The following is a 21670-nucleotide window of genomic DNA, read 5'->3' on the forward strand; positions in this document are numbered from 1 at the left end:
GACTGCTCTACAAAACAGCTTATGGTCATGTAAATTAGGATTAGGATGTTGATATGTTTGATCATATTTTTGTTATACACCTAAATTTTCTTATGTTATGTACAGTGCTATTTTTCCAGTACCAACATGACTAAAAAAACTGAAATGTGATTCCAGTTTTCAACTAGGATTCTTGTTAGGAATGTCCTCCCTATTGTGAAAGTGTAGATAAGTGATAGTAAGAGTATAACTATTAAAATCAATCAACAGACATGCATAATCATTTGCATGCATGTGAGGAACAGTTATGTTCATGCTCAGTACAGGTTTATGTGTGTCGGAATAGACTAATACAGTGGTTCTTCAACCTGTCCTAGGGGAGCCCCAGCCAGTCAGGTTTTCAAGATAGCTCTAATGAATATGCATGAGGCAGATTTGTATACCTGTCACCTCTATTATATGCAAATCTGCCTCTTGCATATTCATTAGGGATATCTTGAAAACCCGGCTGTCTGAGGGCCCCCAGACAGTTTTAAGAACCACTGGACTAATACATTATGTATCACTATATGTAGTTCAGGGTGTCAAAGTCCCTCCTACGGCCGCAATCCAGTCGGGTTTTCAGGATTTGCCCAATGAATATGCACGAGATCTATTAGCATACAATGAAAGCAGTACATGCAAATAGATCTCATGCATATTCATTGGGAAAATCCTGAAAAGCCGACTGGATTGCGGCCCTAGAGGAGGGACTTTGACACCCCTGATGTAGTTGGTACTATAGGGTACTTTTGTAATACTAAAATACTAAATCAGCATATTGTATAGCTTACAAAGAAAATTTAAAACAAATTCACAGGTTTGTAAAACTGCAATATTTTCTACCATTGTGTTTGCAATTTAGTTCTTACTGTATAATGAGCTGTTTGTAATAAGTCAGTTAATTACATATGCCTTCAAAATAATCCCATATTAGGATGACTCGGATTTACTGCTCCTCTTGCCTTCCACAAATGAGCAGAATGATAAGCTCAATTGAAATCATTTCAACTTCGATGTTTTGTCTACAAACCTCAGTAAAAACATCTCTTTCTAGACTAGATTATTTTAGAAAATGCGCACTATTGTCTAATGTCAAAATCCCATAAAACCTTCAGCAAACCGAACGTATACGATACCCGTTACGTCTAACTAACACAGAATAAAATATATATATTTTTTTTCACTTTGCATGGTCAGAGCTGCATATCCACTTGGGTAACCGCTCGAAGGCTATCTGGCTCGAGCCAACGCAATCTATTACAACAAACCTGCACGGATGCTTCTTGTCGCATTGTCGCGAAAAGGGATTCCTCTTTATCTTCTTAGTTCGACGCTACTATGAGAGGATATTCGAGAATGATTCACTTGGTCAAACCCGGCGTTTACTAAGATCCCGGTTTCAGCATCAGCACTGGCGCTGTCCAAGCCTCAGGTCTTCAGCACACGCCGACGCCGCTCGCAGTAACTAGTAGTCCTGCACTCCCCAATCGCTGTACTAGAGAGAGGAGCAGGCGGTCCCCTAGGACTACAACTCCCGTGATCCTAAGCGGCCGGAGACTTTTCACCACTCACAGCTCTACAGCACGCCCTCCACCTCTGATATGGGGAATTGCACCCAAACCTCCCTGGGTCCAGCACAGGGGGAATCATTTGTTATAAGTGCCTTAAAAGCGGTGCACCTTTGGGTTTCCCCAATTTACCCTGGTAACTGCACAAAAACCACATGACGGCGGAGTCGTGCGCATTTGTCAGATTTTACCAGCTTAGTTCCCTCTTATAATGAGAAAAACAAACAAACAACGCGTTATGCAGTAAGTTTTAACTCTAGTAAAGGGATTTAGGCGCGTTCCGAGTTTGGGCTCGACCATTCTTACCTTTCCGTACAGCTCCATTTAGCTCAATGGGGATCTGCGAGCGGGAAGCGCTACCCCGCAGTAGCGAAAATTAGAAAGCGACCGTAAGCGCCCGAGTGGCAGGACGCAATGAGCGGTGTGCCGATTTGCGGGTGGCAGCTGCTCGGGGAGGAGGGATCGGAGACGCCGGCTGCCCAGCTGACAAAGGCAAGAAAGGAAGTAAAGCGGCAAACACAGGGTCGCCGATTGCAAAGAGCCCCAGTCAGTCCGACAGCGGCTCCCTCCTCCAAGAGAGAGCGCGTGTCACCGAAACGAAGCAGCAGCATCGCTATTGTGCATTTAATTGCAAAATGTCTTATTAAAAAAAAAAAATCAATAGATGACAGGAAGGTTGACCCCTCCCTCCTTAAAGTATCAGCTCCCTCTCTCATTTGTTTCGGCCTCTTATGCAAGTGGGCCCTAAAACAATCTTCCCCCTAATTGCCTATTCTGGGAAAGGATTGTATGACCCACTGGCACTTGTTCTGAGAAGTTCTGCATTATTTATTGTTCACTAAGCATAACGCAATATGTCGTTGAGGTGTGATGTGTGGAATGAATTATTCACAAGGCACCTATATAAAAATCCAAATTTTTTTTTTTTCGATTCTTAAACTAAAGGAGGGAACTAATAATATCGACAAGAAAAAAAACCACGTGTTCATTGGGAGGATACGTTTCCACCAGATTATGTGTTAGAAGTGCATTGGGTAGGGCAGGCTTTTAGATGGGAGAGGGAAAGGGGAAGTTCATAGTGTGATGATTCTGTTTGAACATCCCTTGCAGTCTGAGAACTGCTGCAGTTGGAGTTTTGTTTGGGGTTTTTTTCAAAATGTTGATGTTGAAGAAATTTAATAAAATCTCAAAAGTTTCAAGAGCACTACACAGATTTCTGGATCTGCTTCAGTCATATCAAGAAGTAAACAGCTGCAGTGTGTGTTAGTGGTGTTGGTTGTTTTGTTGGTTAATGTTCCCTGTATATTTATTAACACTAAAATGGTAATTTAAATGAATGCATAGCTATATGTATGCATGTACATTTTAGTTGATGGATACCATGTTGTATAGATTGGAAACTCGATGACCAATTTCAAGGAGAATCCGAGTCCAGTAGACTTGTGTACTGAAACTTATGATTCATCCATGCTATAAGGCAGGGGTGTCAAACTCAATCACATTAAGGGTCCGAAATCCAAAACACAGGCTAAGTCACAGGCCAGACCCTGCCCAATCTCCGCCCCAGACCCTGCCCCCATAATAATACTAATTATAACACCATTTTTCCATTCATTTTTCATATACAGACACAATATAATCTTATTAACACGTAATGGTTAACCACAAAATTAAACTACACAAAACACACTGTATACTTCTCAACATTCATTCCTACCAGAACACAGATGCCTCCTATGCAAATACGGGACCAAAAACAAAAAGTACTAATACATTTTTAAAAAATACCCTTAGATTCAAGATTCTGCATGCAGTACAACCCCCAGAGAGAAAGAAACAAATGTATTTCTTCCAGAGCAAATTAAAATGCTCAAAATTGACACAATTCAAACACTAACTTGAAAATACAACCATTCCCACTAGTGCTGCCTGATTCACCGATTCATTTCGGGTGAATCGGTTCAAATTGATTCAAAAACAAAAAAAATTGACCTCCCAATTCGGCGACTGACCCTTCCCCCTTCGCCCCCGCTCCTGCTTTAGAGGGCGAGTGGGGAGTGTCAGTTGGGAAGTGGCTTCCCCCCTGGCCTCCCGGCATCAATTTACCTAATTTAAGCAGCCTGGATAAGATCACTAGTGCTAGCGATCTTTGCAAGCTGCCATCGGGTCTTCCGAGCTGCCTTCTCTCTGCCACGGTCCCGCCCCTCCTCTGACGAAGGACCGCGGCAAAGAGAAGGCAGCTTGGAAGACCCGATGGCAACTTACAAAGATCGCTAGCACTAGCGATCTTATCCAGGCAGCTGAAATTAGGTAAATTGATGGCGGGAGGCCAGGGGGAACACGCAGGGCTTCTGGGGGGTGGGGGGGCAGGGGGCAGTCCTTTGGGGGAGGGGGGTTGTACAGGCCTTCATGGGGTGACAGACCTTCAGGGGATTGGGCCCTGGTGTAGAAGTACACAGAAGGGGGGGGGGGGGTTGAAAGAGACGTGCATGTGCCGGACTTTGGGGGGAAGAAATAATGGGTCTAAAAATAGAGGAGAGAGATGATGGAATTTAGGGAGGGAGGAACAGAAAGTTGTACACAAGAGATGGTGTGGAGGGGGGATACTGATACTGGATAGGAGGGTAGTTGGGAAAAGAAAGGGAGAGATGGTGGACCCTGGGGTGGTGGGGAAGGAGGGAGAGATACTGGATGAAAGGGTAGTTAAGAAAAGGTGGATATGTGGAGGAAGACGAAAAAAAGGAAAGATGCCAGACCTCCTGTGGAGGGAAGGGAAATGGAATGGGAGGACAGAGATGGCAGATGGATGGTTAGCATGGAGAAAGAAGGAGACCCTGGCAAGCAAGAGCCTGGGACAACCAGATTTGAATAATGACCAGACAACAAAAGGTAGAAAAACTAATTTTTTTTCTGTTTTGTGATTACAATATGTCAGATTTGAAACGTGTATCCTGCCAGAGCTGGTGTTAAACCACAAATGTGAGCTAGAATTTAACAGAGAGGAAAAGTCTTTTTTGTTTGTTTACACCACAGCGCCAGTGTGGTTAGGAGAAGGCAAAGGGGGTGAAGAGGCTATAAAAGGGATGAAGAGATTATAAAATAAACCCACCAGGATGTTTTTTTAAAAAAAATACCCAATTGGGCAGGAAAATCGAATCATCGATTCAATAGGCTGAATCAAATTGAAATTTTGTTTTTCTGAATCGGGCAGCACTAATTCCCACTATATTTATTGTCTCCCTCCCTCCATGCTGTGCCTCCCTCCGGCGGGTGTCTAACTTGGCCGGCTCCAACCTGGCTGTTTTATGCAGCCTGCGGTCCAATGCCCCCCAGTGTCATCTTGTGGCCGGCTCCCTCCTCCTCACAGCCAAGTGTGCACGAAGCCACATGTAGCAGCTCCTCGTGCAACCTGCACCTGAACCATAGGCCTTCTCTCTGACATCGCAACGTCAGAGGGAATGCTTCCGGATGAGATGTGGGATGCGCGAGGAGCCGCTGCACACAGTTCCATGCACATTACGCCTGTGAGGAGGAGGGAGCCGGCCACAAGGTAAAACTGGGGGCATTGGACCGTGGGCCACATAAAATGACCAGACGGGCCAGATTTTGCCCGTGGGCCTTGAGTTTCATACCTGTGCTATAGGCAATGCTCTAAAGCAGTGATTCCCAACCCTGTCCTGGAGGAACACCAGGCCAATGGGTTTTCAGGCTAGCCCTAATGAATATGCATGAGAGAGATTTGCATATGATGGAAGTGATAGGCATGCAAATTTGCTTCATGCATATTCATTAGGGCTAGCCTGAAAACCCAATTGGCCTGGTGTTCCTCCAGGACAGGGTTGGGAACCACTGCTCTAAAGCACAGATTCACTAAACTTACCGATCCTGTAACGTTCGTCGCAAAACCGGTTTGACTGGTTTTGCGATTGTTCGTGTTCCCCGACCTGATTCACAAAACTGCTGTCCGATGTGCTTCTCTGAGCACTCACATAATCTCCGATCCAAGCATGCTAATGAGGGAAAATGTCATGCAAAAGAAGGCAGTGATCGATTCACAAAGCAGAAGAAGAGATCCTGACTGGATTTGACGATCTGAAAAAGAGCGACTACTTAGGACTAGTGCTGCCCGATTCGAATTGATTTATTTTTGTAAAAAATCGAACTCACTGATTCGTCGGCTCCCTTGCTAGAGACCCTTTCAGGCTTTCCCTTTGGCACCGGAATCCTTCCATCTAATGTAACTTCCGATTTTGCAAAACCAGAAGTTACATCAGAAGCAAGGACTCTGGTGGCAGAGGGAAAGCAGAGTGGACCTTTGCGTGTAGAACAGTGGCAACAAGGTGATTTTTAATTGGTTGGCTGGCAGCAGATGCCTGCACCTCATATTCCCGCATGCACGCTCTTGCTTTTCCCGGAGCCCGGCAAACGCCCCCGATCCGCCACCTGCATGTACCGGTCTTGCTGCTGCTGTTCAGTGGCGCGCGCCTGCTCTCCTGGGTCCTGCCAGCGGCTGGCCTTTCATCGGCCACATGACGGCCAAAGACCTGCGCACCTGGTGACATGGTAGTGAAGGAGTCTGGGACTGGTTTTCCTGAGTGTTGAACTAAGTTTTCTCTTTAATAAAATGCTGAATTATGTTTAGCTGCAGACCTAACTTATCTCATGTTCTAGCATGCCTGCACTGGGTGTTTTAGCTTGGGCATCTTAGCTTCTTATGGTTATCTCAGCATATATGATATTGTATTCTGCCCTCCTAGACATGTAACAGATAGACTTCAGGGCTTAGATAAGTGACTTGCTAGTGTGAGCTTAGGACCAATGATTGTTAAGGAAAGTAACACGTGAAAAGTTTTTTCTAGAATTCAGTAGTATAGCCAGAAAAATGAATAAATATCTCTGTAACTTCCTGGTTTCGGGACTTCTGAAGCTACCAACTTGGTACTCAGGAGTCGCTTATATGCTGAATAAACCGTGTTGCTTTCTCTGATTATTGTGTCTAAGTGACCTTCAGTAGCACATGGGGGCTCCCGAGGAGTGCACAGTGCGAGTGCATTGGAAGTTCTGCTTCTCACTCAGCTTTTGCAAGGCCGCATCTTCTGCAGCTCACAGGAAAAGTGTTTGTCCATTGTGCAAAGCGCCCAGAGCTCTTGGTAGGTGGCACAATGCACATGTGTTGCCCTCTGCCAGCCAAATACTGGGCTTCTGTGTTGGGAGTCAGAGCTGGAGGGAGATGGGAAATGGACTTGGAGTTGGGGGGCTGGAGAAGGAGAGATGGGGAGAAGATGGAGGGGGGAAGATGGATGGTAGAGGGGGGAGATGGACTTGGGGGAGATCATGGAGAAGTGGGATGGACTTGGGGGAGGGAGAGGGGAAATGGGGGAGGGATAGAAGAGATAATGGATCTAAAAACAGGAGAGGGAATAATAATAATAATTTTATTCTTATATACCACCAAAGCCATAATAGTTTGAGGCGGTTTACAACAAGAAGTGCTGGACAATCAGAGAAATAGTCAAAATACAAAGTCATTAAATACATGCATACAGAATAGAAGAAGTAAGAACATTAAAGTTCATAGGTTACAAATCGATGAAACAATTTCATTTTTACTGATTTTCTAAATCTAAAGTAGGATGAGGAATGCATAATAATGTTACCCAGCCAATCGTTCCATTTACCTGCCTGAAAAGCGAGGGTTTGGTCCAGGAATCTTTTATAACGGCAGGTCTTTATTGTTGGATAGGTGAACATATGAATTCTACGTGTGGGCCTAGTTGAAGGGATGCAGCTCTGAACCAGGGCAAGGTCAGAGCACATAGGCCAGGTCAGTATACTGATCTAAGCCTTGTGTTTGGATCTGAGGCCTTTGAAGAAAGTATGAATCCTTTCTCATTCCCTGCCACATCGACATTCTATTAGCAAGGAAAATGCTAGCACCTTGTGACAGAATGCTGAGGCATCCCCCCCCCTCCCTTTTTGTCACATATTAACCTGACCCAAGTCTACCTTTATCTTATCCCTTATCTTGTTTAAGAATTCCTTATATAGGCAACAATCAAACTTTGCCTATGTGCAAAAGCAGGCACTGAGTTTAAAGCTAATCCCGAGAGACTTAAGAAGCATGCATTATAACCTTTGGACTGTCACATACTATAGTAAGATTTTAGACATATCAGAAGTGTACACATTGGAAATCACTTTATTGTAACTGTTATGTATTCATATGTCACGTGAGATAGTAGCTTTGAGAAGCACATGAGATATGTAAACAAATGAGTTACCTTGCTATAATCCTCACTGTAAATGCATGATAAAATTGTAACTGCAGAGCATTAGCTAAGTAATTAAAGGAGCTAAGATTCTCAATAAAAGGGGGAGAGACCATCCATTTAGGTCACCTCATCCTGATCTGAGCCTGGTATGAAAGCATCATTCCTACACCTAATAGAACAATTCAAATTAAATTGAGAAACCAAGTACAGTGGTACCTTGGATTACGAGCATAATCTGTTCCAGGAGCATGCTTGTAATCCAAAATGCTCGTTTATCAAAACAAGTTTCCCCATAGGAAATAATGGAAACTCGCTTTGATAGGTTCCCCCCCCCCACCCTCCCCCCCGAGGCCAGCAGCGCTGCTCCCCCCCATGAGAACGGCATTGCTCCCCCCGAAGGCCCCCCGTGAACCGGCACCCTCCCCCCTGCGATCCGCACCCCCTGCCGCCATCGGGCACCCCCTCCTGCCACCAGACGCTCCCCCCCTCACACACACACGAATATGGCAATGGAGATGCCCATTCCCTCCTTCCATTTGGCCCCGCCAAACTTTTAAATATGGCAGGAGAGATGCTCACTCCCTCCTGCCATCGCCCCCTCCCACGTGAACGAATATGACAAGAGGGATGCCCACTCCCTACTGCCATCACCCCCCCCCCAAACTTTTAAATATGGCAGGAGGGATGCCCACTCCCTCCTGCCATCGCCCCCCGCTGCTTCTTTAGGAGGTAGGCCCAGAGTCATGTCAAATGTCATAGTGAAAGTGGGGTGTTCAAGTTTCAAGTTTATTAAAAATTTCATATTCCGCCCAATCAGCCTTCTAGGCGGTGTACACTGTCTTAAAAACATATATGAGATAACAATACATCATTAGTCGGGAAGTGCACATGGGAAAGGGAGGAAGGGATGGAAAGCTGCTACACGGGGAAAGGAGGGATGGAAAACCACTGCCCATGGGGGAGGAGAGGAAGAATTGTTGGACATGGGGTGGAGCAGAGAAAATGAGATGCAACAAAGAGGTAGAAAGGGTGAGAGGGAGGGAGACATGCTTGGAGAAGAGAGGAGAATTGTTGGACATAGGGTGGAAGGCATGGGGAGAGAGAAAGAAATGTTGTACATGATAATGGAGAGGAGGAAGGGAGAGATGCTGCATGGAGAGGAATAGAGAAGTTTGACCCAGGGCACAAATTTATAGGAGGTTTTTATGCCGATGACATGAACTTGCCCTCTCTAGTTAGAGGTGGGTCCCTTCCCTAATGGGGTTCTGAGGCTTTTCCTCCTTTTTGTGATATATGCAGCTATTCATTTTCACTACTTGGTTCACAGCTTTTTGCTTGTTTAAGTATTAATTCTAGCTGTGCAAAGGTTGCTTTAGAGTGATTATTGAACTCCACTATTTACCCTTTTCTATTGAGAATTTTGATCATTTAACCCTACTCTATGTTTTGTCTTTCAACCTGTTCTTAATCCATAATAGGATGTTACTTGTTATCCCATGACTTTCTAATTTTCTCAGAATTTTTTCATCCAGATACACGATATCGACTGGCTCACCTTTATCCACTTCTTCATTCAACCCTTCCAAGAAATGTAGCAGATTGGTGAGGCAAGATTTCCCGTGACTAAATCCATGTTGGCTCTGTCTCAATCAATGCTTATACTTGTAACATAACATAGTATAATTGATTTATATACCGCACATATGCCTTTCGGTTCATGGCAGTGCACAAAAGAATACAAGGAGAAATTGTTAACATTAAAATTGGTTAAACCATGAGGAAGTAAGGCACACAAAAACTCCCATGTATATGCTCTGTCATTTTGTTCTGTTATAAAGTACTAGTCTTTAAGCCCGTTAGATTAACGGGTGCTAGAACATATGTGTGTGTGTCTGTCTTTTTTTCTCTCTCTCTCCTTAGCCGCTTTCTTTCTTTCTGCCTTTCTTTTTCCTTGGCTGTCCATCACCACCCCTTGCCTGCTCCCCCTGTCCATTTTCCCTTCCTTTTACCTCCACTGTGTCCACCACCACCCCTTCACTGCTCTCCTTATGCAGCAGCAGCCCTTCTCCCTTTGTTTTACCTCCCCCCTGTCCAGCAGCACCTCTTTCCTTCTCCCCCTGTCCAACATTAGTCCTCCGTTATTTTTTCTTCACCTCCCCTGTCCATCAGCATCTCTTTCCTTCTCCCCCTGTCCAGCAGTAGGCATCCCTTCCTTTTTTATCCTCCCTCCTCCTTCTTATCCCTATGATACTCTTACCTTGCTCTGCCCCTGATCAGAGGTTCCCGACAGCTGCCCAGTTGCACCCATTGGAAAAGTTCCCACTGCCGCATCCCGCACCCCTCCTGACGCGGCTCCCGCTGTCCTTTCTGTCTGTCTCTGTCCCTGGCCCCCTTTGCCTGTCTGTCTTTCTGTGTATCTCCCTGACCCTGTGTCTTTCTTCTTTCCTTTCTGTCTCCCTTCCTCCCTCTGTATGTCTGTCCAAAGCAGCATTCCATCCCCCTCCCCCCACACCAGTTCCCTGTGCACCTGCCCCTGTGTCTTTCTTATTTTCTTTGTGTTTCCCTTCCTCTCTCTGTCTGTCCAAAGCAGCATTCCATCCCCCTCCATTTCCCTCCCCCCACACCAGTTCCCTGAGCACCTGCCCCTGTGTATTTCTTATTTTCTTTGTGTTTCCCTTCCTCTCTCTGTCTGTCTGTCCGTCCAAAGCAGCATTCCCTTCCCCTCCATTTCCCTCCCCCCCCCCCACCAGTTCCCTGTGCAGCAGCATTAGCGTTTCCTCTACCCGCCCCTGTCCCTTCCCCTTCCCCTTCCCGCGGGCCGGACTACAAAGGTGGTGATTCCAGCAGCGCTTTTATCAGTCTCCACACGCTGCTTCGGGCCCTTCTGCCCTGATTTACTCTGGCACGTCCCTGATGACATCATCAGAGACGCGGCAGAGCAAATCAGGGCAGTAGAAGGGCCCGAAGCAGCGTGTGGAGACTGATGTACACGCTGCTTGAATCGCCATTCGGACCCGCGGGAAGAGAAGGGGGTGGGCGGCAAAGGAGAAACGGAGATCGGCGGCGGCGACAGGAGAAACGGATAACGTCGTCTGGCTGCGGTCCGGCTTGTGGAGGCGATCGGGTGGTGACGTATTCGCGCGCATGCGCACTCCTTCGGCCACAGACCTACAGCGCACGGAACACGAAAATAGGACTGCGCATGCGCGAGTTAGCCTTTTATTATATAGGATAGAACAATTCAATCTCTACATATTTCCTTCTTCACCCAACTACTCTGTGATTTTGTTCCCACCTCCTGACACCCCCATATCTTTTAGTCCATGGCCAGCTGGAGGGATGCCTACTCCAGCCGGCAGGCCTTCCTCTTCAAAATGTTGAGCCTTCCCCTCTCCAGTGCATCCTAGTGTCAGGGGAATGGGGATCCTGGTGGTGGGAGTGAGTGAGCAACCCTCCGGCCATACGAAAAACGGCTTGACAAATTACAGCTATACTCGCTCGAGGAGCGCAGAGAGAGGGGGGACATGATCGAGACGTTCAAGTATCTTACGGGCCGCATCGAGGCGGAGGAAGATATCTTCTTTTTCAAGGGTCCCACGACAACAAGAGGGCATCCGTTGAAAATCAGGGGCGGGAAACTACGAGGTGACACCAGGAAATTCTTTTTCACTGAAAGAGTGGTTGATCGCTGGAATAGTCTTCCACTACAGGTGATTGAGGCCAGCAGCGTGCCTGATTTTAAGGCCAAATGGGATCGGCACATGGGATCTATTCACAGGGCAAAGGTAGGGGAGGGACATTAAGGTGGGCAGACTAGATGGGCCGTGGGCCCTTATCTGCCGTCTATTTCTATGTTTCTATGTTTTAATTCAGGGTTTTGTTTTTTTTAATTTGCGGGTGTATTCTGTGCATGTGCCGATCGTTATCACCAGCGACTCGTCACATGCAAATATAGCAACCCTCCCTGACTCTCCGCAAGCCTCATTTGCATGCTTGGGTATTTGAGAATGACTCGTATTTTGCAAATCTTTATATTTGCGGCTGCGACAGCAGCCCGTCGGATATTACCGTGAAGTTTTGAGAATCTTCCCCAGAGAATAGGTTTAAATGGTCAATTTTCTCAATGGAGAAGTGTACATAGTGGGGTGGGGGGGGTTCACCAAGGGGTCTATTGTACTGTACTGCTTTTTAACATATTTATCAATGATCTAGAGATGGGAATAATTAGTGAGATAATTTAATTTGCTGATGACACAAAGTTGTTAAATCGCAAGAGAATTGTGAAAAATTGCAAAAAGACCTTGTGAGACTGGAAGTCTGGGCATCAAAATGCATCCTTGCCAAATAAGGTAGAAAATAAGGCCCAGATTCTGTAAATGGCACCTTCAAAAACGGCATCGGCCATGTATCAATCATGCATAAGCAGCATTAACAGAATTGCAGCTACTGAAAAACGTAGACACCGGTCATGTAGGCCAGGGTTTTAAAGGCATACATGACTGGTGCCTAAGTTTGACAAAGAATCATGCATAATGGCACCTAATCTCCGCCCCTGTCCACGCCTACTTGGACCTCAGGTGCCACTAGGCACCATGCCTAGACGTGATTCCGGTGCCTACTTTTTAAAAAATGACTTTTTAATTGTTTTTTAACAGCACAGTCAATTATCGTGCTAATTAAAACCAATTAAATTAGATGACAGAAGGGCGGCTATTGCTACCTAACTAACAACGCCATTTATAGAATCTGGGCCTAGATGTCTAAGGGCTCCTTTTACAAAGGTGCACTAAGCGTTTTAGCGCACGCACTGAATTAGCACACACTAGCCGAAAATCTACCGCCTGCTCAAAAGGAGGCGGTAGCAGCTAGCGCACGCGGCAATTTAGCGCATGCTATTCCACACGTTAAGGCCCTAACGCACCTTCGTAAAAGGAGCCCTAAATTTACAAACACCTAAGAATAAAACCCTAAATATATTGTGCAAGGCTGGAGAAAGAGACTTTATGATACACAAGGAAATTGTTGCTATTTCCTATTTTAGTAATCTTCGTTGTGTACTCCTCTTCTGTCTAACTACTAGGATTCACCATACTCATATCCAGGCTTAATTTTTTCACCTAAAATATTGTTAGTATAGTTATTTTTAAAAGACTAGTAATGTTCTATATGTGATACTGTAAACAGATCAATAAACATGGGCCTGGGATCAAATAGTTAATTTATAATCCAGGTTTTAGATAAGAAAGCTCCCTGTACAGTAAAACCTTGGATTGCAAGTAACTTTGAAAGTGTTTTGCAAGACAAGCAAAACATTTGATTAAATTTTAACTTGATACACAAGCAATGTCTTGCAATACAAGTACCTATCACAACTAAGCTGATAGTTCGTCTCTCTGACGCTGTAAGAATGTAGTGACTATTCTAAACAAACAAAGTTTTGCAATACGAGTACATACAGTATACACGCGTCACAACAGAGCCGAAGGTTCTTCTTTCTCTGATGCTGCAGGAGTGGAGTGACTGTTCTAAATGAACGAGGTCTTGCAATACAAGTACGTATAGTATTTTGTATGAACGTTTTTGAGTTGTGGAACGAATCGTCTGAGTTTCCATTATTTCCTATGGGGAAATTCGCTTTGATATACAAGTGCTTTGGATTACAAGCATGCTTCTGGAACGAATTATGCTCGCAAACCAAGGTTTTACTGTATATTTCTACAAACCTCAGACAATTTTACATATTTTTTGTCACTAATCAGATTTATGTTTATTCTTTTTTTTTTGTCACTAATCAGATTTATGTTTAATCTTTTTTTTATTCTTTTAGGAGATAATTTTGTCCTCATTTTCACTCCAGCCTAGAGGCAATGATTAAACAAAAGGAAATCAGTGAAAAAGATGAGTGGGAGACTTTCCAGCTTGCTATTGCTACCCCTAGTGCAATGGTTCTCAACCCAGACCTCGGGAGTCAACACACTTAGCCAGACAGGTTTTTAGGACATCCCCAATGAATATGCATGAGTGCAACCTCTATTGTATGTAAATCTGGCTAGCATGTGACATATATAGGAAAATATTGGATGTGCCCCCAATAATTTCCATATTAGTTTTGTACCTACCACACACTAATTTTCTGCATTATGCCACTGTAACTACAAAATCTAATGCACTTTAGTAAAAAGGTCCCAATGAGTAAAATGTATAAAAATATGTCTGTGATGCCACTGAGTTTCACAAACAGCTTGTTTATACACTATATAGAATGTTTATTTTGATAGAATGTTTATTTTGATTTTTCTCTCAATACATACCCCCTCTTCTACAAATCCACGCTAGCGGCTGCCATGCGGCTGCCACGCGGCGACAGCCCAGAAGCCCTTTAAATCTCTATGGGCTTCAGGGCCGTTACCACACGGCTTTGTAGAAGAGGAGGATAGAGTGTCTCTTGTTTACATGCATGAAATGTTTTGATGTTCAAAAATTAAATAACATCAACTGAAAACCTGTAAAGATTCTGCCTTGTTCACTGTGCCACCCATTTGGATGTACCCCTGTAAAGAAGACCAGGGTGTGCTTCGAGGAAGAGAATTAACCTACTTTTAGTCTGCGGGCCAGTGGGGATCAGGCATATTATGGAGGTGATGCTCTGGAAGTTGATGCCATCTGCATAGTCCTTTAAGAAGCCCCTCGACAAGTGATTAATGCAGAAGCATTAATGGTGCCTTGGAGACAGTTCTATATTCCCACTAAATAATGGAGCAGCTAGGTGAAGAAGGAAATACGTAGAGATTGAATTGTTCTGTACTTTATAACAGAACAAAATGATAGAGCATATACATGGGAGTTTTTGTGTGCCTTACTTCCTCGTGGTTTAACCAATTTTAACAACTTTGTGTCATCAGCAAATGACATTATCTCACTAATTATTCCCATCTCTAGATCATTGATAAATATGTTAAAAAGCAATGGTCCCAGTACAGTACAATAGACCCCTTGGGGAACCCCATCCCACTATGTACACTTCTCCATTGAGAAAATTGACCATTTAAACCTACTCTCTGGGGAAGATTCTCAAAACTTCACGGTAATATCCGACGGGCTGCTGTCGCAGCCGCAAATATAATGATTTGCAAAATATGAGTCATTCTCAAATACCCGAGCATGGAAACGAGGCTTGTGGAGAGTCAGGGAGGATTGCTATATTTGCATGCGACGAGTCGCTGGTGATAGCGATCGGCACATGCACAGAATACACCCGCAAATTAAAAAAAAAAGACCCTTTTTGTGCTGACAGCTCTTGAGTGGCAAGTATAATTCAGGTCAGGATAGGGGTGACAAAGTTCTAGGGAAAGTGGTGTTTTCTGATATTGATCCAATAAGTACAACCCTGAGGTTGTAGGTTTAAATCCTGCTCTGTTCCTTATGACTCTGGGCAAGTTACTTAATCCTCCAATGCCCCAGGTACATTAGATAGACTGAGCCCAATGGGACAGATAGGGAAAATGTTTGACTACCTGAAATGTAAAACCACTTAGGTTATAAGTGGTATACTGTATAAATACTAAAAATAAATAAATAAATATTTTAAATTTACTGTATTTGTATTGTAGGTTATCAGTGTTTATCTGTTGAAACTTAAAATAAGAAGCCTTATACATATCACGCAACTCTTGCAGGTATATATTAATAATAAGCACATATGTTACAAATACAGTACAACTGTTTTGTTTCATTCTCGAAGTGGAAGGGCAGAGTTGTGGAAAATGTTGGGGTGAGTGTGAATAATGAGAGGCGATAGGTCTCCTGGGGCTGCTTGCTTGCCTTGCACCAAATTTTCAGGGACATAAATTACCTTACAAGGACAGTTGCTAGGACACATAAGCAGTTTACAACCAGCTCTTTTATTTCCATCACGGATGCTCTGCTATACTTCTCCTCTGTGTGTTTATGAACAAATGCTATCATCTCTTATGAGATGTGCCTTTACTGGCCAAGCAGAATTTCAATCAATGCCAAGATATATGTCCTTGTGCCAATCAGAATATATTGTGACTTGTTGCACCTTTGTAATCTACTCATTTTCTACATGGAGATGACTTCATCTGCAATCACAGACATCTTGTAATACTTATTTGCTTTTCTACCATTCCAATTATGCTTAGAATATACAATTATAAGACGAGACTTTGGAATATATCCAGCTTCACTGCACAAAAAGGATGATGTTCCACACAGTCACTTTCTTAACAAATTAAAAGAGCCGGAACATCAGAAACCTGATGTATCTCAGAATTTCAAGAAGCAAAACGTAAGCCAATAACAGGCTGGCCAGGATAATGTTAGCAATAAATCAGACATGCCTTTTAAAATTCTAATCAACAAAATGCACCTTAGCTCCTTCTTTAGAGCTTCATTCCTGGATATTCTTGCAAATAAGCCTTGTTGCCACCACTCTATTGAAATATTTCTGGATTTAATTCACAGCTAGATCTTCAGGGGATGGTTATATGCCATATCTTAATAGTGATGCAGCATCCTCTATTGGTTTCTTTCATCTACTGTGGCACTCCTTGACTCAGGGCTGGGGAACAGGGGGATTTAAAAAACATTTTTCCTTCTGGCTTGCATGCAAAGGACTTGATAGCAAGGCAACAGAGAGGAGGACATTTTGAGGAAGAGGCAGATGGACCAAGCTCACTCTGCTGAGCAAGAGAAAATGAATGTTATTTGTTTAATGGTTAGAAAATAATCAAATTAAACAGGATAGTAAAAACAAATATAGGTCCCCTTTTATCAAGCCATTAGGATTTTTTATCGCCAGGTGATGCGGTAAAAGATCTGATACTCTTAGATTAAAAAAACAACAAAAAAAAAAACCTAACGCATCTTGATAAAAGGGGGTCATAATGTCTAATCAATTACAATCTTTTTTTTTTTTTTGCTAAGAAATACAGAGCATTTGAAGTTCTTTGGTACTAGTACAATGATTTTCATGGTAGATGCTATGCATTGCCATACAGAAGGCCTGTGTTCAGTTTCTAGGTATCTCCCAAAAGAATTCATTTAGGGGCAAATTCTATATATGGCACCTAGAGATAGGTGCCCATTATGGAGGCTCCCAACAAGATAAGTGGCTATCTGAATTGAATAACAAACCCAATTAAGTTCTTTAATTAACATAGAAACATGATGGCAGATAAAGGCCCAATGGCCCATCTAGTCTGCCCTCTGCAGTAACCATTATCTCTTTCTCTCTCCGAGAGATCTCACCTGCCTATCCCAGGCCCTTTTGAATTAAAACACAGTCTCTTGGCTTCACCACCTCTTCCGGGAGACTGTTCCATGCATCTACCACCCTTTCTGTAAAAAAGTATTTCCTTAGATTACTCCGGAGCTATCACCTCTTAACTTCATCCTATGCCCTCTCATTGCAGCAGCAGCAGAAGGGCAGCAGAAGGTTATTAACCTCCATAAAGGGAGCATGCCTCAAACAAATGGTATTGGAGTAGAGAGTTGCGTGGGGACAGAAATCCCACCCGTCCCCGCCAAAGTCCCACTTGTCCCCACCCGTCCCCGTGAGGAATCCCTCCCTCCCCACCCGTCCCCGTGAGGAATCCCCTCCGTCCCCGCCCGTCCCCGTGAGGAATCCCCTCCGTCCCCGCCCATCCCTATAAACTTCAGAAATAGTTATTTCATTTAATTATGCTACTGAATTAAAGACTGGTAGAAACCCATTTACAAATAAGCAAAAAGACTTTATTAATTTGGAAATATTAATTGGGAAGAATACATACTTTGTAAACGGGTTTCTACCAGTGCCTCTTTTGTTTATAAATTTTTATCAACACAACTAATATACTACTTTATCCTGAAGCAAAAAAAAAAAAAAAAAGAAATAGAATTCTTTTCCTACCTTTGTTGCCTGGTTTTTGCTTTCCTCATGTTCTCATTCAGTTCCTGCCATCCACTGTCTCTCTTCCTTCTGCGTCTTCCATTTGCTCTGTTACTGTGCCTCTCCCTTTCTCCCCCTTCCAAATTGGTCTGGCACCCATCTTCTTCCCTCCGCTCCCCCCATAGTCTGGCATCTCTGTCTTCTTCCCTGCCAGCGTCTTCTCCTCACTCTCTCTTCCCCATTTCCTTTCAGCGTCCTTCTCCCCCCCATCTTCCCCATGTCCTGTCAGCATCCTTCTCCCCCCTCTGTCTTCCACATGTGCTTTCAGTGTCCTTCTCCCCCCTCTGTCTTCCCCATGTCCTTTCAGTGTCCTTCTCCCCCCTCTGTCTTCCTCATGTCCTTTCAGCGTCCTTCTCCCCCCTCTGTCTTCCCCATGTCCTTTCAGCGTCCTTCTCCCCCCTCTGTCTTCCCCATGTCCTTTCAGCGTCCTTCTCCCCCCTCTGTCTTCCCCATGTCCTTTCAGCGTCCTTCTCCCTCTCTGTCTTCCCCATGTCCTTTCAGGGTCCTTCTCCACCCCTTTGTCTTCCCCATGTGCTTTCAGCGTCCTTCTCCCCCCACCCCCGTCTTCCCCATGCCCTGTCAGCGTCCTTCTCCCCCCACTACTACAGCAAATTTGCAACCTATCCCTAAAAACAGGAGTGATCCCGGAGGATTGGAAGATAGCCAACGTTATGCCCATCTTTAAAAAGGGATCAAGAGGTGACCCTGGAAACTACAGACCAGTGAGTCTGACCTCGGTTCCGGGAAAAATGGCGGAAGCTCTGATAAAAGAAAACATCGATGAACATTTCGAAAGGAACGAACTTCTGATAACCAGCCAACATGGTTTCTGCAAGGGGAGATCGTGCCTAACGAACTTATTGCACTTCTTCGAGGGAGTTAACAAACAAATGGACAGAGGAGACCCCATAGACATCATATATCTAGATTTCCAAAAAGCCTTTGATAAGGTGCCCCATGAACATCTACTCCGGAAACTGAAGAACCATGGGGTGGAAGGAGATGTACATAGATGGATCAGAAACTGGTTGGAAGGTAGAAAGCAAAGGGTAGGAGTGAAAGGCCACTACTCGGACTGGAGGAGGGTCACGAGTGGTGTACCGCAGGGCTCGGTGCTTGGGCCGTTGCTATTTAATATATTCATAAATGATCTAGAAACAGGGACAAAGTGTGAGATAATAAAATTTGCAGACGACACCAAAATATTTAGTGGTGCTCGGACTATAGAGGACTGCGAAGAATTGCAAAGGGACTTGAACAAGCTAGGGGAATGGGCGACGAGGTGGCAGATGAAGTTCAACGTTGAGAAATGCAAAGTATTACATATGGGAAGCAGAAACTTGAGGTACAACTATACGATGGGAGGGATATTATTGAATGAGAGTACACAGGAAAGGGACTTGGGGGTAATGGTGGACATGACAATGAAGCCAATGGCACAGTGCGCAGCGGCCGCTAAGAGAGCGAATAGAATGCTTGGTATAATCAAGAAGGGCATTGCGACCAGAACGAAAGAAGTTATTCTGCCGTTGTATCGGGCGATGGTGCGTCCGCATCTGGAGTACTGCATTCAATTTTGGTCGCCGTATCTTAAGAAGGATATGGCGTTACTCGAAAGGGTCCAGAGGAGAGCGACACGTCTGATAAAAGGTATGGAAAACCTTTCATACGCTGAGAGATTGGAGAAATTGGGTCTCTTTTCTCTGGAGAAGAGGAGACTTAGAAGGGATATGATAGAAACTTACAAGATCATGAAGGGCATAGAGAAAGTGGAGAGAGACAGATTCTTCAAACTTTCAAAAAATAAAAGAACAAGAGGGCACTCGGAAAAGTTGAAAGGGGACAGATTCAAAACGAATGCTAGGAAGTTCTTCTTTACCCAACGTGTGGTGGACACCTGGAATGCGCTTCCAGAGGACGTAATAGGGCAGAGTACGGTAATGGGGTTTAAGAAAAGATTGGATAATTACCTACTGAAAAGGGGATAGAGGGGTATAGATAGAGGATTACTGCACAGGTCCTGGACCTGTTGGGCCGCCCCGAGAGCGGACTGCTGGGCACGATGGACCTCAGGTCTGACCCAGCAGAGGCATTGCTTATGTTCTTATGTCCTTCTGTCTTCCACAAGTGCTTTCAGTGTCCTTCCCCCCCCCCCCCCGTCTTCCCCATGGCCTTTCAGCATCCTTCTCCACCCCTTTGTCTTCCCCAGTGCTTTCAGCGTCCTTCTCCCCTCTCCTTCTCTCCCGCCCCGGGTGCAGCACAGCCGGCCAGGTCCCCTTACTTTTGTGGCGCTTCCCCGACCGACCGACAACAGCCCCGGTCTGACAAACCTCCCTGCCCTTAACCGCGAATCTAAATTTCCTTCTTACAGCTGCTGTAAGAAGGTAATTTAGATTCGCGGTTAAGGGCAGGGAGGTTTGTCGGACCGGGGCTGTTGTCGGTCGGTCGGGGAAGCGCCACAAAAGTAAGGGGACCTGGCCGGCTGTGCTGCACCGGGGCGGACCGCCCCCCTCCCTTGGTCGCCACTCAAGCCGCGAGGCTACTCTTCTTCTCCTTACCTGCCCTGCCTGCAGCACAGAGCCGAACAGAAGTCTTCCTGACATCAGCGCTGACGTCGGGAAGACTTCCGTTCGGCTCTGTGCTGCAAGCAGAGCAGGTAGGGAGAAGCCGCACGACTTAGTACATCCAGCCCTGCAGGAACCCCGCGACCCTAGGGGGCGTCCCCACGGGATTCCCGCGACCCTAGGGGGCGTCCCCACGGAATCCCCGTGACTTGAAGGGGGAACCCGCGGGATGCCCGCGGGATTCCCGTCGTCCCCGTTCTCATGCAGCTCTCTATATTGGAGCCCACTAGGGATCAGGCGATACTGGACCTAGTACTCACCAACGGAGGAAGTGTCACAGAGGTTTCGGTGGGCGATACATTGGCCTCCAGTGACAACACGGTATGGTTCAACCTCAAGAAAGGTTTCACTAGATCAAACACATCTACAAAGGTCCTCAACTTTAAGGGCACTAATTTCAAAAGCATGGGAGATTTTGTCCATCGGGCGCTGCACAATCAAGCCGCAACAGATAATGTAGAGGTAATGTGGTCAACGCTGAAATCTACCCTACACGAAGCAACCAACCGCTATATAAAAACAGTAAGAAAACGGCGGAGAATCAATAAACCTCAGTGGTTCTCTGCGGAGATCTCGGACCTTGTAAAAAAGAAGAAAAGAACATTTATCTCCTGCAAACAATCAGTAAAACGAGAGACTAAGAAGGACTATCTGGCCAAGTCTAAAGCTGTCAAAACAGCAGTCAGAGAGGCCAAACTCCGTATGGAAGAGAATCTGGCAAAGAACATTAAGAAGGGGGATAAATCCTTCTTCAGATATATTAGTGACAGAAAAAGAAGCAAGATGGGATAGTACGCCTTAGGAAACCAGACGGGAATTATGTAGAATCGTATCCAGATAAAGGGCGAACTACTAAATGAATACTTCTACTCAGTCTTTACCTGCGAGGTGCCGGGGTCCAGTCCACAGTTGCAGTCAAGGGAAAGCTCGGAAGACCCGTTTCGAAATTTCGAGTTTACACCCAGCAGCGTCTACTATGAACTATCTAGACTCAAAGTGAACAAAGCCATGGGACCAGACAATCTACACCCCAGGGTGCTTAGGGAGTTGAGTGATGTCCTGGCGGAACCGTTATCCGCGCTCTTCAATCTTTCCCTAAGTACAGGAAGAGTTCCGTTGGACTGGAAAACAGCCAACGTCATTCCACTCCACAAAGAGGGATGCAGGACGGAGGCTGCGAATTATAGACCAGTGAGTCTCACCTCGATAGTGAATAAACTTATGGAAACACTA

General features: G+C 45.0%; 1 protein-coding gene across 4 annotated transcripts in view; it reads right to left on the reverse strand.

The window, feature by feature from the left end:
* The window catches only part of RAB3C (RAB3C, member RAS oncogene family), a 324341-nt gene that overhangs the window by 289080 nt on the left and 13591 nt on the right, over positions 1–21670 (reverse strand). Inside the window, exon 1 of one of the 4 annotated variants that reach the window (XM_033930800.1) lies at positions 1896–2200. The exons of 2 other annotated variants lie outside the window; for them this stretch is intronic. In XM_033930800.1, the coding sequence (XP_033786691.1) occupies positions 1896–1913 (18 nt within the window). In that variant the 5' untranslated portion in view covers positions 1914–2200. Of the gene's footprint in view, positions 1–1289; positions 1502–1895; positions 2201–21670 lie in introns of those variants that run through there. One more of the 4 variants, XM_033930789.1, reaches the window with a different exon arrangement.

The sequence above is a fragment of the Geotrypetes seraphini genome, chromosome 1 (genome assembly GCF_902459505.1).
Source record: "Geotrypetes seraphini chromosome 1, aGeoSer1.1, whole genome shotgun sequence".
NCBI classification, from domain to species: domain Eukaryota; kingdom Metazoa; phylum Chordata; class Amphibia; order Gymnophiona; family Dermophiidae; genus Geotrypetes; species Geotrypetes seraphini.